The following is a 16,686-nucleotide window of genomic DNA, read 5'->3' on the forward strand; positions in this document are numbered from 1 at the left end:
AAGTGTAAGGGAAGCTGGGTAAGTAGCCTGTCAGCCCAACACATTGCTGTCCCAAGATTTTTAGGATTCTGTAACTAAAGAAGAGGAAGAATGGAAGTTGAGTAAGGTGACAGGAAGTCTCTGCCACAACCTACCAAGTACGGCGTGGGGTGAGGAGGGAGGCGACAGAGCTGCGCAACCCTTCAATTCATTAGGAAGGACACAGAGCCCACAAACAAGCGTAACTCAGAGGAAAACTACCCCATGTGCTAAAAGATCTGTGGAACAAGTGCTGCAAGGCTTTCGGAAGGAAGGGGCATGCGAGCTGCTTCTGAACATACAGGTAGAATCATGCACAACCTAGCCACTGACAGTAATTCCTTGTCCCCCAGGTCCCCAGCCTACACACTCTACCCTGACTTAACTCATGCTGCTCCGCCCTCCTCTAAGCACTCCTCCCTGCTTTTCCCCTTCCCCCTAGGTATGGAAAGATAGGTGTGATGTCCCGTCATGGGAAGTACTCAAACACAGATTGCACAAACATTTAGAAGGGAAGCTGTAAGAGCTTTCTCTTAGTTGCAAGCAACAGAAGACAAGCCTCAGATCCCATTCTACCTGAGATTCCCAGATTCCCTTCAGCAGGGATGTCCTCTGTCTTTAGTGTTCCTCCAGAAGTCCTCCTCTCCCTTCCCCTTCCCCCGTGGTCTCTTACCTCTTTTAAAGCTGATACTTTCTGCATGGCCCACACAACTTGATGTTAGCTTTATAACCAGTTCTGCATTGTTTCCCATCTTTTCCTTTGCATAGGTCTAATGTCAAAAGAACATGTTATAACTAATTCAAGGACAAGAACTGAGTCTTATTCCCTCATACCTCCACTATGCCTTGCCCATAGAGTGACCAGCCATCCTGTTGTGCCTGGGACTCAGGTGTTTCCTGGAACATGGGACTTTCAATGCTAAAACTGGTTGTCGGGGGGATCCTGACAAACCAGGATGAGTTAATTACCCTCCGAACCCTAGAAACACGCACATTGTAGCACCTGCTTAGTGATCGCTAACTATGGTAGACATTTCTGCTTTTCACCAGTATGTCCGGTAATTCCTCTCCTGGGCACACATTGCACTTCCCCATCCCCTTGAAGTTGGGCATGACTGTCTGACTGGCTCTGACCAATAAAATGTAAGTGGACTTAATGTGTGTCACTTCAGAGTGGAAGTATTTAAGACCCTATGCAGCATTCTCTGTACACCCTCTTGCTCTGGCCACCCCTGAGCCTCACATCATAGAGGGGGCAGAGACTGTCTCTGAAGCAGAGCCCTCTGCCTCCCCACGCTGGACATGTAGTGTGAGCAAAACTTAGCTTCACTTGTGGTAAGTTACTGAGATTTTTATGTTTTTTAATACTGCAGCCAGAGACAGACAGGCTAACTTAACTGGCTGGTACATCAATCACCAAAAATATCACTAGCAACTCATGCAAAGTCAAGTCACTACAGCAAAAAAAACTCTTAACAGGGTTTTTTCTCAGGCGGAACTTTAAAGCACACAGCCAAAACACTGTGGGAAAGTGGGAAATTTGAGCCAGGTCTCCCAGGAAGTTCAAAGAAGCTGGGTGCAAGAGCTCCTGAGAACAGAGGCTCTGGAAACAGAATTTGTTTTCCTAGTTCCTCCCCATCCACCCAAGTTATTGAGTTTAATTGTTGACTTTAAAATTTGATTTCAATTTTAGAAAGTTCAACTCTTCAATGTTCAGATGGGAAACTCTCCAAAAGGGGAAAACGGCTGGTTCAGGATCACACAGGGCACCACTGGTTATGATCTCCCCACACATTTTTGGCCATTTTTTCCCTTTATGTTGCTTGTCTACCTAGTTAACTCATCATAATTGCCCATTTTGGGGATTTCAGGTACTTAGCCATGACTTGATGGTGAAAAACTAGTCTCAGTCTCATGTATGGATTTAAAAACATATTTTTTAAGAAACCTTGTATTACAATAGTAATAAGTGTATACTCATTTTTTAAATATAAGAAAATGAAGAATGATCTTAAATATCCAAAATCTCACCCATCCAGAGGTCATCACCATTAATACTATTTAAAAATAATAATGGATTTTTTACATTTTGGAAAATTAAAAAATTCATCCTTGTCAGCATTTTTCTGGTTCCATGAGATTCTGTTTCAATAGATGTAATTTACTTAACCAGGCTCCTTGTCTTGAATATTTGGATTGTTTGGGGTTTTTTTGCTTTTTTTTTTTTTTTAATCATAAGCACTGTTCATTTAAGCACTCTTTCTCATTGCCTGTTTACCACGACCTACAGCAGTGGTTCTCAAACTTTAGCTCTGAGCAGAATCACCTGGAGGGCTTGGGAAACTAGAGATTAGAATCTATACATGTCCCTGGGGCCTGATAATTTGTATTTCTTACTAAGATTTCTGGTAGTACTGATGCTGCTTATTTGGGGACCACGCTTTGTGAACCACCACCGTATATTATTCTTCCTTCCAATACCCTGATTTCACCTGTGTCCTTAGTTTACTTTCTCAGAACCTGCTGCAGTGGGTCACATTCTTTTTTTCTTTTTTCCTTTCTTTTTCCTATGCTGTACTTTTATCCCTGTGACAAATTTATTTTATAATTGGAAGTATGTACCTCTTCATCCCCTTTGCCTATTTTGCTCAGCCCCCCACCCTGCTCCCCTGTGGCAGCCACCAGTCTGCTGTGTTTATTTCTGTTAAATCCTTTTCGTCATAGGCCTTCCAAGGGTCTCTGGGTCTTGCATCATGTTCTGATGTACACACAGCACACACACTAGTTTTCACAGTTAGCTGTCTTTTTCCTGCATCGCCACGCCCAGAAATCTCAGCCAGTAACAAAGTGAGGATCGTTTTCTCTGGCACTGGCATTTTATGTCCCTTATTCCCACTACATCTGCCTGTCTGCCTCAATAGATTGTTGTGATGGGTAACATCTGTCCGGGATGGATGGCGGAGAATATTACCAAAGCTTGTGAACAGCAAGGAGCTGTTGACCCAGAGGTGAGCATACATTACAATCAAACTCAGTATTATCTTGTATTTGCAGGGAAGCGGTTCGGAGCTTCGTTCTGGAATTCGAGCTGGATTTTACCTGGGCTCAGGTGCTCACTAGCTTAAGCGAATCACTTCACATCTTGGGCCTCATTTTCCTCACCTATAGAATGAAGGAAATAATACCTTTGTTGCAAGAAGATGGCAAGAAATAGCAATAATATGTGCAAGTATGGACAGAAACAGCTCTCAAATAAACGGTAGCTGTTGTATTTAATAATTTTTTTAATTATTAAAATAATTGTGGGTTTTTTTTTCTTTCTCCCGGCCTTTTCTCGGCTGAGGGCCCGAAAAAGTATCCATTGTTCGTAGAGATCTTCCCTGCCCTGGTCCGAAGTTCCATTCATTTACAAAGACTGGTCACCTGCGCAGCGGGGCCGCGAACCCCGCAGGTTTCGCGAAGCCCTGCTCTTCGGGTATATACGGCGCGCGGCTGCCCCAGCTGCGGCTCAAGTCTGCGCTTCCAGGTTCAGTTTCAGGGTCTCGCCGGCAGCCCCGGCCGGCGGGCACGGAGCAGGCAGCTGGGCCAGGACGGCAGGGGGCCTCTGGGGGCCCCGGAGTTGGGAGGCGGCGTCCGGGAGCCCCCGGAGGATGGGCTGCGGACACAGCAGGCTGAGCTGCTGCAAACCCCCCAAAAAGGTAAAGAGCGCCGGCGGAGAAGTTTGCCTTTCGGGGCGGAGGGAGAGTGCGTAACGCTCCGCCGCAGCGGCTCCTGGCGCCCTGGGCTCCCTGCTCGCGGCCCGGGGTGCAGCGCGGAGAACCGCGGGGGGCTGGCACGGAGGGAGACCGGGGAAGCTCTGCCGGCAGCGCTCTTTCCCCGGCCCAGGGGCTGAGCCGCGCGGGGCAGCGAGTTTACAAACACGGCCGCTGGGCCCGGGAGCGCAGCTCATTTCAGCTGCCACGGTGAGGAAATGTCTGGTGCCTATGGCAGGTGCCCTTCTCCTTTGGTCGGGGGCTACTCGCTGTGTGGCCATGGATAATTACTTGACCTCTCTGGGCCTTCGGCTTTCCCACCGTTCAGGGGCAGATGATCTCTATAGGGTATCCACTTGCAGAGTAGTCCACAGATTGACGGCATCGGCATCACCCAGGACCTGTTAGAAATGGAGACTCTCGGGCCATGCCCAGATCTGCTAAAATAGAATCTGCCTTTTAACTAGATGCCCAGGTGGTTACAGTACGCTTTAAAGTTTAAAGAGCGCCTCCAGGCCCCGGAGCCGGTGCCTGCGAGCTGTCCTGGGGGTAGCTGGGAGGGGCCAAAGAAGGAGGAGATCTGCCGCCTCCTGCCGCCCTTCCTTTCCTTCCCGTCCCTCCCCCAAGGGGCCTCAGAGCTGGGTTAGGGCCCAGGAGACTCTACTCGGGTTTCTTGCAGTGGGACCAGCTGCCCCCTGGGGTCTGACAAGCCCAGGTCAGAGCCTGCAGCCAGAGGGCAGCCTCCTCAGGGAACAGCCTGAGGTGCAGAAGGGGAGGAAAGGGCCCTCAAGTCCTGAGCCTTCTTCCTACTACCTGTCCTTTAGACAGGTGGGAGTAGGTGGTTCCATAACGTGGTGATCAGTCCCCTGGAGACCTGAGAGGCCCCAGACTGTGACAAGAGTCAGTCGTTTTCCACTGAACTTGAGTCTCCCCCTCCCCTCCCCCTCCCCCTCTCCCTCCCCCTCTCCCTCCCCCTCTCCCTCCCCCTCTCCCTCCCCCTCTCCCTCCCCCTCCTCCTGCTTTGCTAGTGCCTGGGCTTCAGTCCTGTCCCCAACCTGGATGATTCTACTCCCTGCCACGTGCCTCATCCAGGGAGATGAGTTTTGGTCCTAAGTACATTAACCCTTCCACATTCCTTGCTTCTCCTTTCTTCCCAGTTCAAAACACCTCACCAAGCTCTGACCCAAAAACCCTTACGTCTTCCCTGGCTCGATAGGGAGACTGAGGCTTGCCTGCATCCCTGGAAGCAGAGGGCTGGCTGACAGGGATGATGGGCAGAATAACCTGAACCTGACTTGAGACTTGTAATGGAGCTGGTGATAGGTGGACACCAGTCCTGGCTCTGCCACAGACATGCTGCATGAGCCCAAGCAAGCCCTTATGGCTGTCTGGGACTCAGTTTCTCCCTCTGTATGGGGAGCGGGTGGGGTGGGAAGGATGATTTCTAAGGGTCTGAGGGTCTGTGTTCTCTGCACCCGTGTCTATCTTTTAGTCTGCAAAGTGGGCCAAGGGTGAAATCCATCTATGCCGTGGCAGGCAGAGTCCTGTTCCGGGCCTGGCCCTTCTGCAGGCTGAAGGAGACCACAGTGAGCATGGGTTCCCTTGCCCCCTGGCCCTCCAGAGAGCCTCACCAGCTGTCCCTGTCTGTCTCTGGCACAGCTTGAACTGGCCCCCCATCCCAAGCTGTGAAGGGCACGTAAAATTGGCATAGACTATCCAAGTGGGAAGGGGCCTTGGGTACCCCTACAGCTGATGCTCCCAACATACAGATGGGAGTTTAAGGCCTGAAGGAGAGAAGGGTCTCGACTGAGGTCACAGAGCAACTTAGAGCAGAACCCAGGTAGCCAATCATATAGTCCAGTGTAAGATGTCTGCCCCCACTACCCTGTGCTTCCAGTGGCTTCTTGTTAGTTCCCAAGCCCTCTGGCATTAAAGCCTTCACCCTGTTGCCTCAGAGCAGCCTGGCATGTCTCCCCCACTCCAGCAATGCCACACCCCTGCCCCTGTGCAGCAGGATTTATATGCTGGTTCTGTTTAAAGTTCATGCCCTTTTCCATGCCTCCAGGCTGTGCTCCTGCCCAGTTTCTCATCCAGGTGCCAACCTTGGAAGGCCCTGAGCCCCCAAGCCCATCCCCACCAGGCTACCAGTCCCCTGGGGAGAGGGAGCTCTAAGGGTGAGCTGGACAACAGGGGGCTCAGAGTACAGAAGGGTCAGGTCACAACTACGCTGACTCGCCCTGAGTGGCAGTCTACAGAACGTTTTCACATCTGGCCTCCCCACGAAAGCCCTGGGAGCCAGGCTGAGCTGCAGACTCTTTCCGCTTCTGCAGGTGAGGAGTCTGAGGCTCAGGCAGGAGTGAGGGGTCCAGAGCCACAGAGCCGCTTGGTGGCAAAGTTGTGCACCCAGGCCTGGTTTCCTCGTACACAGCAGATGCTACATAAATACTTACGTGTTTATGAGTGAATGAATGAGGGCCAAATAAGAGCCAGGCTAAGGGCTAGCCCAGAGAGTATCTCACCCAGCCTTGAGAGATATAGGAAGGCTTCTCGGGTTGAGGCAGGGGACACATGCCTTGACTGGGGGTTGAAGGTTTGGCAGGAGTCACCCAGTCAAGGAGAACAGCCTGAGCAGAGGCTGAGCCAGAGAAAGCTCAGTATCATGAGCTCACTGTGGAGAGTGGAGGTGGCAGGCAACAAAGACTGAAGAATGAGCTTCTAGGGGGCACTGCCCTGGATAGGGACAGGGGCTTGACCACAAGAACCTCTCAGAATTCCTCCAGGTTCAAAGATCAGAGGGTTTGCTGAGTTCTGTAGTCTACAGTGCCTGGTGGCCTTAGCTACCAGTTGCTCTAGATCCCACTGGAGGCCCAGCCTGGGGCTAAGTTATCGGCACAAATTGAAATCCTGGTGAATGAGTGAGTGGGGATTCCTGGCAGGCTGAGGGTGGGTGCTCAGTGACCTATCTGCACTGTATGCTCCTTCCTAAACCTGTCTTGGCTGATGTGGCCACATCCCCCAAGAGGTCTTCCAGGGAGGCCAGACAGAGAGGGTAAGGACCAAGGTAGGCAACCTTCCAGGGACTTGCCTGTAGGAGTAACATGGGAGTCCAGAGGGGCCACCCATCCCCAGCAAGTCACCAGGCCCCTCTGAGCATGATGAGAGGGCCACTTCATGCCTGGTCAACCACCTGGGGGTGCCCCCGGTATGAGGTCTGGAGTCCCCAGTCCCCAGGGCTTTGGATCTGAGCACAGCCCTGAACAGGGCATCAGAGAGTCTGGCTCAGCACTGCTTCCAAAGCTGGGCCTCAGGCAACAGGTTCTCAGTGGTCAGTCCTTCAGAAGCCCTTTGTGAGCTCTTCCAGGTGGCAGGCCAGGTGAAGGAGCAGGAGAGATGCAGAGGTGAATGATGTGGAAGAGCCTGACATGAGCATAAGTAATTCTGAAACAAAACCATAGACACCAAGGGCATGGGCTTAAGAACTGGGTTCACAAGTCATTTATTAACTTGGCATACAAGGCTGTTGCCTGGGTGCTTCTTCAATCCTGGCTCCGGTGCGGATCCAGTAAGTGACATGGTAGGGACATGGACTCTCTGGGCCTCAGTTTCCTCATCTGTAAGACAGACATGATGTTAGCTCCTGGGTCATAGGGGTTGTTCTAAAGGTCAGAGAAATAATGCAGGTATAGAGCCCCTGACACACTGGTAAGTGGTATGTCCTTGATGAGGTGATGTCATTAAGGGATACAGAGTTATACTTTAAGGACATCACTGCCTGGATCATACCCAAGGAAAGCAAACAAGGATACATGACACAGGGACAGTAATGTCCTTGGAATGCTATTGGGGTTGGGGCTATGCAGCCTGGAGCCTGGCTGCTGCCCTCGAACCTCTAAAGTGCCATCAAGGGCTATGGGAGCAGCTTTATCCTCTGATGTTGCAGAAGGCAGCATTGTGCCCAGTAAGGCAGTGAGGGGAAGCTAAAGGGAGCCAGATTCTACTTCCCAGGAGGAAGAATAGTGAGCACCCCTTCTCTGCAGAAGTCCAAGAAGAGTTCAGGTAATACTTCAGCAAGAGAAGAGGGGATGCCAACACAGGAGCACCTACATATGTGAAACAAATACTAACTGAATTAAAAGCGGAAATAGAATACAATGCATTCATTCGAGGAGACTTCAACATTCCACTCACTCTGAAAGACAGATCAACCAGACAGAAAAAAAGTAAGAACACAGAGGCACTGAACAACGCATTAGAACAGATGGACCTAATACACATCTACAGAACTCTACACCCAAAAGCAGCAGAATACACATTCTTCTCAAGTGCACATGGAACATTTTCAAGAATAGATCATACACTAGGCCACAAAAAGAGCCTCAGTAAATTAAAAAAGATTGAACTTGTACCAACCAGTTTCTCAGAGCACAAAAGTATGAAACTAGAAATAAGTTATGCAAAGCAAATGAAAAATCCCACAAACACATGGAGCCTTCACAACATGCTCCTAAATAACCAATGGATCAATGACCAAATAAAAACAGAGATCAAGCAATATATGGAGACAAATGGCAATAATAATTCAACACTGCAAAATCTGTGGGATGCAGCAAAGGCCGTGCTAAGAGGTAAATACATTGCTATACAGGTCTAGCTCAGGAAAGAAGAACAACACCATATGAGCAGTCTAAACTCACAATTGATGAAACTAGAAACAGAAGAACAAAAGAGGCCCAAAGTCAGTAGAAGGAGAGACATAATAAAGATTAGAGCATAAATAAATAAAATCAAGAAGAATAAAACAATAGAAAGAATCAATGAAAGCAAGAGCTGGTTCTTCAAGAAAATAAAATAGATAAACCCCTAGCCAGACTTATGAAGAAAAAAAGAGTCTACACACATAAACAGAATCAGAAATGAGAAAGGAAAAATCACTATGGACACCACAGAAATACAAAGAATGATTAGAGAATACTATGAAAAATTACATGCTAACAAACTGGATAACCTAGAAGAAATGGACAACTTTCTAGAAAAACACAACCTTCCAAGGCTGACCCAGAAAGAAACAGAAAATCTCAACAGACCAATTACCAGCAATGAAATTGAACTGGTAATCAAAGACCTACCTAAGAACAAAGCCCCTGGACCAGATGGCTTCACCGCTGAATTTTATCAAACATTAGTGAAGACCTAATACCCATCCTCCTTAAAGTTTTCCGAAGAGTAGAAGAGGGAATACTTCCAAGCTCATTCTATGAGGCCAACATCACTCTAATACCAAAACCAGGCAAAGACACCACAAAAAAAGAAAATTACAAACCAATATCCCTGATGAACATAGATGCAAAAATACTCAACAACATATTAGCAAACCAAATTCAAAAATATATCAAAAAGATCATCCATCATGATCCAGTGGGATTCATACCAGGAATGCAAGGATGGTACAACATTCGAAAATCCATCGACATCATCCACCACATCAACAAAAGCAAGGACAAAAACCACATGATCATCTCCATAGATGCTGCAAAAGCATTCGACAAAATTTAACACCCATTCATGATAAAAACTCTCAACAAAATGGGTATAGAGGGCAAGCACCTCAACACAATAAAGGCCATATATGAAAAACCCACAGCCAACATTATACTTACCAGTGAGAAGCTGAAAGCTTTTCCTTTACAATTGGGAACAAGACAAAGATGCCCACTCTCCCCACTTCTATTCAACATAGTACTGGAAGTCCTAGCCACAGCAATCAGACAACACAAAGAAATAAAAGGCATCCAGATTGGCAAGGAAGAAGTTAAACTGTCCCTGTTTGCAGTTGACATGATATTGTACATAAAAAATCCTAAAGAATCTACTCCAAAACTACTGAATTCAGCAAAGTTGCAGGATACAAAATTAATACACAGGAATCTGTGGCATTCCTATACACTAACAATGAACTAGCAGAGTGAGAAATCAGGAAAACAATTCCATTCACAGTTGCATCAAAAAGAATCAAATACCTAGGAATAAACCTAATCAAGGAAGTGAAAGACCTATCCTCTGAAAACTACAAGAGACTCATGAGAGAAATTATAGAAGATACCAATAAATGGAAACACATCCTGTGCTCATGGACAGGAAGAATTAATATTGTCAAAATGGCCATCCTGCCTAAAGCAATCTACAGATTCAATGCAATTTCTATCAGAATACCAACAGCATTCTTCAACGAACTAGAGAAAATCATTCTAAAATTCATATGGAACCACAAAAGACCCCAAATAGCCAAAGCAGGCCTGAGAAGGTAGAATAAAGCTGGGGGGATTATGCTCCCCAACTTCAAGCTCTACTACAAAGCTACAGTAATCAAGACAATTTAATACTGGCACAAGAACAGACCTATAGACCAATGAAACAACTAGAGAGCCCTGATATAAACCCAACCATGTATGGCCAATTAATATATGATAAAGGAGCCACGGACATGCAATGGGGAAATGACAGCCTCTTCAACAGCTGGTGTTGGCAAAACTGGACAGCTACATGTAAGAGAATGAAACTGGATTATTGTTTAACCCCATATACAAAAGTAAACTCAAAATGGATCAAAGACCTGAATGTAAGTCATGAAACCATAGAACTCTTAGAAGACAACATAGGCAAAAATCTCCTGAATATAAGCATGAGCAACTTCTTCCTGAATGCATCTCCTCGACCAAGGGAAACAAAGGCAAAAATGAACACATGGAACTACATCATACTAAAAAGTTTCTGTACAGCAAAGGGCACCATCATCAGAACAAAAAGGCATCCTACAGTATGGGAGAATATATTTGTAAATGACATATCCCACAAGGGGTTAACATCTAAAATATATAAAGAACTCACATGACTCAACACCCAAAAAGCAAATAACCCGATTAAAAAACAGGCAGAGGATATGAAGAGACAGTTCTCCAAAGAAGAAATTCAAATGCCAACAGACACATGAAAAGATGGTCCACATCACTAATCATCATGGAAATGCAAATCAAAACCACAAAGAGATATCACCTCACTCCAGTTAGGATGGCTAGCATCAAAAAGACTAAGAACAACAAATGCGGGTGAGGATGTGGAGAAAGGGGAACCCTCCTACACTGCTGATGGGAATGTAAGCTAGTTCAATCATTGTAGAAAGCAATATGTAGAAAGTTCTGTTGATGGTGTCCTTTGCTGTACAGAAACTTTTTAGTTTGATGTAGTCCCATGTGTTCATTTTTGCATTTGTTTTTGAGGTTCCTCAAAAAACTAAAAATAGAAATACCATTTGACTTGGGAATCCTACTCCTTGGAATTTACCCAAAGAATGCAACTTCTCAGATTCAAAAAGACATATGCACCCCTATGTTTATCGCAGCACTTTTTACAGTAGCCAAGAAATGGAAGCAACCTAAGTGTCCATCAGTAGATGAATGGATAAAGACGAATGGTACATATACACAATGGAATACTATTCAGCCATAAGAAGAAAACAAATCCTACCATTTGCAACAACATGTATGGTGCTGGAGGTTATTATGCTCATTGAAATAAGCTAGGTGCAGAAAGACAAGTGCCAAATGATTTCCCTCATTTCTGGAGTATAACCACAAAGCAAAACTGAAGGAACAAAATAGCAGCAGACTCAGAGACTCTGAGAAGTCACTAGTGGTTACCAGAGGAGAGGGGTGTGGGTGAGCTGGTGGAGAGTGAGGGAGGGAGAAGGGGATGGAGGGGTATTATGCTTAGTATACATGTGGAGGGGGATCACGGGGAAAACACTGTAGCACAGAGAAGGTAAATAGTGATCTGTGACACCTTGCTGCACTGATGGACAGTGACTGCATTGGGGTATGGGTGGAGACTTGATAATATGGGTAACTGTAGTAGCCACATTGTTTTTCATGTGAAACCTTCATAAGAGTGTATATCAATAATACCTTAATAAAAAATTTTAAAAAAAGAGAAGAGGGGATACAAGTCTAGGATTAGCAAATATTTAGGATTCCACTTGAATTTAGTCTGAGTATTATAGTGTTTGAGGCAGAATTTCAAAATGTGGAGAAGTATAAAGAAATTTTAAAGTTGCTTTTAATCCCACCATTGAGAGGGAGCCTCTGTGTATACATCAGTATCATTCCTTCTATTTTTCCTATATACATAATATACATGAGTGTGACTATTTGTATACAATCGGTAATGTGTTTTAAATGGTTTTATAGTAGTTACTTAATATTTTGCTGGGGGCATTCTCCCATATCAAATAGTTCATGGAAATATGATTTTTAATGGCCATGAATATTCTGTGGCTGTTCTGTGGCTTATTTAGCCAGTTTGGGCACTTGGTTGGTACATATCCCACTCCTACCCTCATTATTCGTGAGCATCCTAGTGTTTTCATCCTAACCCAGGGAGAATATGGCTTTGAGCTCAGATGGGAGTGGAGGGGATGAGCAGAGGGATCCTGGGAGAGACGCCCTCTGGGCCAGGTTTTGAAGGTGGGTGGGAGCTAGACGATTGTATTGGGATGAAAGGCGTATATGAGAGTCAGGGTCCCTGATACTTGCTTAGCAGGATCAGAGCAAAACTTTCCTTTTAGCTCAGTTTGCCACTTTGTCGTGGATGGGGCAGTCAGGGAGTGTTCAGGGAAGCTGCCGTTCCCAGGCATGCAGCCCTCTGCCCCAGGCATCATAGGGACCCTGGCATGTATGCAGCCTCTGAGCCAATGGATGCTACCCAACCCAGAAAATAATATCCCCCCGAAAGTGTCCCAGCTAACCAACACAGGATCCTGTACCCTATGCACTGTGAAAACTTAATGAGATTGAATGCCACATTTCTTTGTTATAAAGGGACACCTGTGCCCTGTGATCTAAAACCCACTAGAAAAAATTCCTAGTAATCCTTTCCTTTGAGACACAACTTTCGGTAACACATTTTCTGCACATGTACGTGCTCTTGATTCTGTTCTTTTTCCTGTGTAGTTGGACTCCCAGGCGACTAGCCTAGGTCCCCCGAGAGCCCGATGTGCCCCCAGCCACCTAAGGACTTTCCTCTTCGCCTGAGTTGTGTGTTAAGTTTGGGGCTCGTGCTTCATGTCAGCCCTTGGGTTTTCTGTTGTTGGAAAGAGGGGAGGAAAGATAAAATGTCAACTTGGTTGTCCAGAGCAGGCTGCTGTATAAGTCACAATGGTGACGCCCCTGATAGGAGGTCATCTAGTAAACAGAAGTCTGAGGTCTGCCTGCAGAAGGATCACTGAAGAGTCTCAGTATAACATTCAGCAACATTTGTGTTCAAAAAATAAACTTGGAAAAAATAGAGGACCCACTCTGCCCCCTCCACCCATAAAAGGAAGAGTCTGATGGTTAGTCTGAGCTCGGGCTCTGGCATCTCAGGGCTCACTGGGCTCCCACCCTCAAGGCCTGCTCTCTGTCCCCTCGGTGCCCACCACCCTCAAATGGCCAGATGGGGAGCGGGACCAGCAGGTGGGGGTGGGGAGCGCCTGTGGCCCTATCCTGGGGGCAGAGAAGGCCTGAGAGGAAACCCATCTGCCTTCAGCACAGAGAGATCTGTCTGTCCACTGCCTGAAGACAAGCCATGCTGCTTCTCCCGCCAGGTGAATTTTAATCCTAAAAATCATTTATCCCATGTCACTTTATTTTCAAATGTGAATCTTCCAGAACATATAGGCCAAACACCTTAGAATACACACAACACCCATCCCACGTCCATACTTCTCCACCGACAAGTAATGTACAAACTGACCTACTTCCGGTTTCCTTCTCCAGGGGTGGAATGCTTTATTCACTGAGTATAGGAGGAACTTGTAGGCCCCCTGCCATTTCTCCACAGCCTCATGCAACACTACCCCTGCCCTCTCCTGAAGGAATCGTCCTGACATCAGAAAAGTTATCTGTACTGGGTTGAGTAGTGTCTGACCAAACTCATGTGCCCCAGAACCTATGAGTGGGACCTTATTTGAAATAGGGTCTTTGCAGATATAACCCAGTTAAGATGAGGTCATACTGGGGGAGGATGTGCCCTAATTCATAATGGTGTCCCTTATGAGAAGAGGGTAATTCGGACACAGATACAGAGGGAGAAGGCCATGCAGTGACAGAGGCAGAGGCTGGAGTGATGCATCTACAAGCCAGAGAGCACCAGAGACTGTAGAAACCACCAGAAGCTGGGAGAAAGGGAAGCAACATGCTGTCCCTCACATCTCCCAGAAGGAACCAGCCCTCCTAACACCTTGATTTGGGGCTTTTAGCCTCCAGACTTTGAAAGAATAAACTGCTGTTGGCTTAAGTCTCCAGCTTTGTAATAATTTGTTACAGCAGCCTTGGGAAACGCGTATCTTAAGGTTAATTATTCCCCACCCACCCTCTCACCCTCCACCCGGCTTTGCCACCAGGCAAAATAAGCAGCAGGAACCAGTGCCTCCCCATCAGCACCATGGCCTGCCCAAAGGGTAGGGGATGCTGCGAACAGGGAGGTGCTGGGACAGGGCCCGGATGCTTTCAGACACCAGCATCTGCCAAAGAAGGAGCACTGGACTGGGAGCCACGAGTGGGGCCCGCTCCTGCCTGTCGCGCTGGCTTGCCGTGTGATCTCAAAAGGTGATTCTCTTCTGGAGCCTTGATTTTTCCTTCTGTAGAGATGACTGTCTTGGCTGCTTTTTAGATTCCTAGAGAGGTATTCTTGTTGTTAATTTCTTTATATACAAGTAAAACTAGAATACATTATTGTTTAAACAATTCTGAGAAGTCAGGTAAAGTCAAAACTCCCCCTCCTTGGCCACAACGACGTTGGTCCTTTCTAGGGACATAACTGCCATCAGTTTGTGCTTTTCTAGGGACTTTTTCCTCTGCACTTATATGCACTTGTATGCCAATAGAAATAGTTGATTTTACATACTGATATTCTGCCAAATGCCTTTCCTTCTTTGTCCGTGAAGACCTACTTCGTTTTTTAAACACATGAGAGACGTCACCTAGTATTATATACCTTAGAGAACTGAGCCACTGCTCTGCTGTGGACACGAGCCGAATTCCCAGTGCTTCCCTGTTCCTGGGCTCTGTCCTGAGTGCCCTGTGGGCGCCTGCCGTCCTCACTAGTGGGCGCTCCTCTCTGCTGCCAGTGCCCTTGCTGGCTGGTGGAGCCCGCTGCTGGTAACTCGGGACGGGGCTGTTGAGCTTTGTCTCACCCTCCCCTTACGGCCTCACCACAGGGGCTACTCAAGAGTGGAGGGTAGTGTGAAAGGCTCTGACACACCAGGTCCTCCTGGGCAAGGGCCCCTCCCTTCTTGGCTGCCAGAGAAGCCCTCCTCATGCGGGGCTGACAGCTGAGCTGGCAGACCGTCCGCCCTGCTCGGCCTGGAGCCAAGGAGCGCAGCTGGGTCGACAGAGGATGAGGTGTCCAGATGGCCTCACTCTGCCCCTCTCCTGTCCACAGCAACAAGACCGGAAGTACTCCCATGCATCCCATCGCCCAACTCCATGCCGTAGAGAGGAGGAGGCAGAAGCCCAGAGAAGGGAGGGTGCTCTTCCAGGTCACACACACACACACACACACACAAGGGGCGAACCAGGGCCTTGACTCGGGACTCCCACTGGGGAGTTTGCATTGTGCTGGGGAGAAAGACGGATATCTGGCAGTATATTTGTACCTCAGCCTGCCTCTTCCCCACCATGGCCACTAACAACACTTTCTGTCATGAACCTTCAGGGTCCTTCTGCCTGCCAGGCTGACCCAATGCCAGAAATGGTGCCAAGTGTTTCTGCCAGCTCCAGGCCCTCTGGAGTGATCAACACAGGCAGACACCCTGGGGAACTGACTGACAGGGAAAGGTGGGCTCTAGGGAGGATGAAAAGGAACAGGGTGTACTGCAAAGCTTTTCTCTAGGCCTCAGCTCCCCGTATATGAACAAGGAGTTGGGCCTTGTACTCGAGGCCTTCCTGACGGCTGTGGTCTGGCTCAGCAGGTGCTAATGACGGAAGTGGTTCTGTCCTCCTGAGAATTTGTTTATCAGTCGGTTAGATAGGAGCATCTGGACCACATCACCCCTGACTTGGGGGCTCTGGGGACATTGCAGATGTTCAGAGAGTAGGTGGCACCCAGGCACAACTGGGTGGTGCAGGCTGGTGCTCTGCCTTTAAGCTGGTTATACTGGTCTCTCCCCTGGGCAGGCAGTGGGCAGGGTTGACACCATATGGCGTAATACAAATGAAGAAGACTGAATCTTTAGCATCCCTGACAGTGTGAAAATAAAATCAAATTCAGGCATTACTTTGGCAAAATATCTCTGCTCATCTTAGAGATGGAGAAGCTGAGGTCTGTGCTTATGGTATTCTTCCATCTGAGCCTCTGTTTAATTTGGATGTAATGCTAACATTTCTCAACAGCTGTGGACATTTAGGCCCTGCCTTTCCTCCCCCCAGATCCCTGGAGCGGGGCCCCTTGGGCCTCCTCCCCCACCTCCTTCCTGCCTCTCCCCCAGCCAATGGGCTCTGCCTGTGGTTGTTCAGAACCTGACACTAGTGGTGCTGGGCCCCCACCCACGCTGAGTGCAGACACCGGAAACCGCAGAGGGGTGTGACCCGAGTCCCTTGGGGCTCAGAATCACCGTCCCCTAAATGTTCAGCTATGTGGCTGAATCTCGTATATGCATGCAAGAAATGGAAGTGACCCCAGGCCCCACCTTGAATCTGGATTCTCACTGGGGCTCAGCTTCCCTGCTTTGTGGCCTCTGACAAGTACTGTCCAGCCCACCTCTGGGCATCAGCTTTTCCAACTGGAAATAGGAGGAGGGGATTGAAACAAACTGTCTCCTGGGACCTTTCCAACCCTATTCTGGGTGGTAAGCCTTTCGCAGTCAAGATGGGTGTGGTAGACCTCT

At 47.8% G+C, this 16,686-nt stretch overlaps 1 protein-coding gene across 1 annotated transcript in view; it reads left to right on the forward strand.

Moving 5' to 3' along the window:
- The first annotated feature begins 3,498 nt into the window (after positions 1 to 3,498).
- Positions 3,499 to 16,686, forward strand: part of CCDC69 (coiled-coil domain containing 69) — a 31,191-nt gene continuing 18,003 nt past the window's right edge. Inside the window, exon 1 of the mRNA XM_036994077.1 lies at positions 3,499 to 3,716. Within this exon, the coding sequence (XP_036849972.1) occupies positions 3,669 to 3,716 (48 nt within the window). The 5' untranslated portion in view covers positions 3,499 to 3,668. The remainder of the gene's footprint in view (positions 3,717 to 16,686) is intronic.

Source organism: Manis javanica, chromosome 1 (genome assembly GCF_040802235.1).
Source record: "Manis javanica isolate MJ-LG chromosome 1, MJ_LKY, whole genome shotgun sequence".
Lineage (NCBI taxonomy): Eukaryota > Metazoa > Chordata > Mammalia > Pholidota > Manidae > Manis > Manis javanica.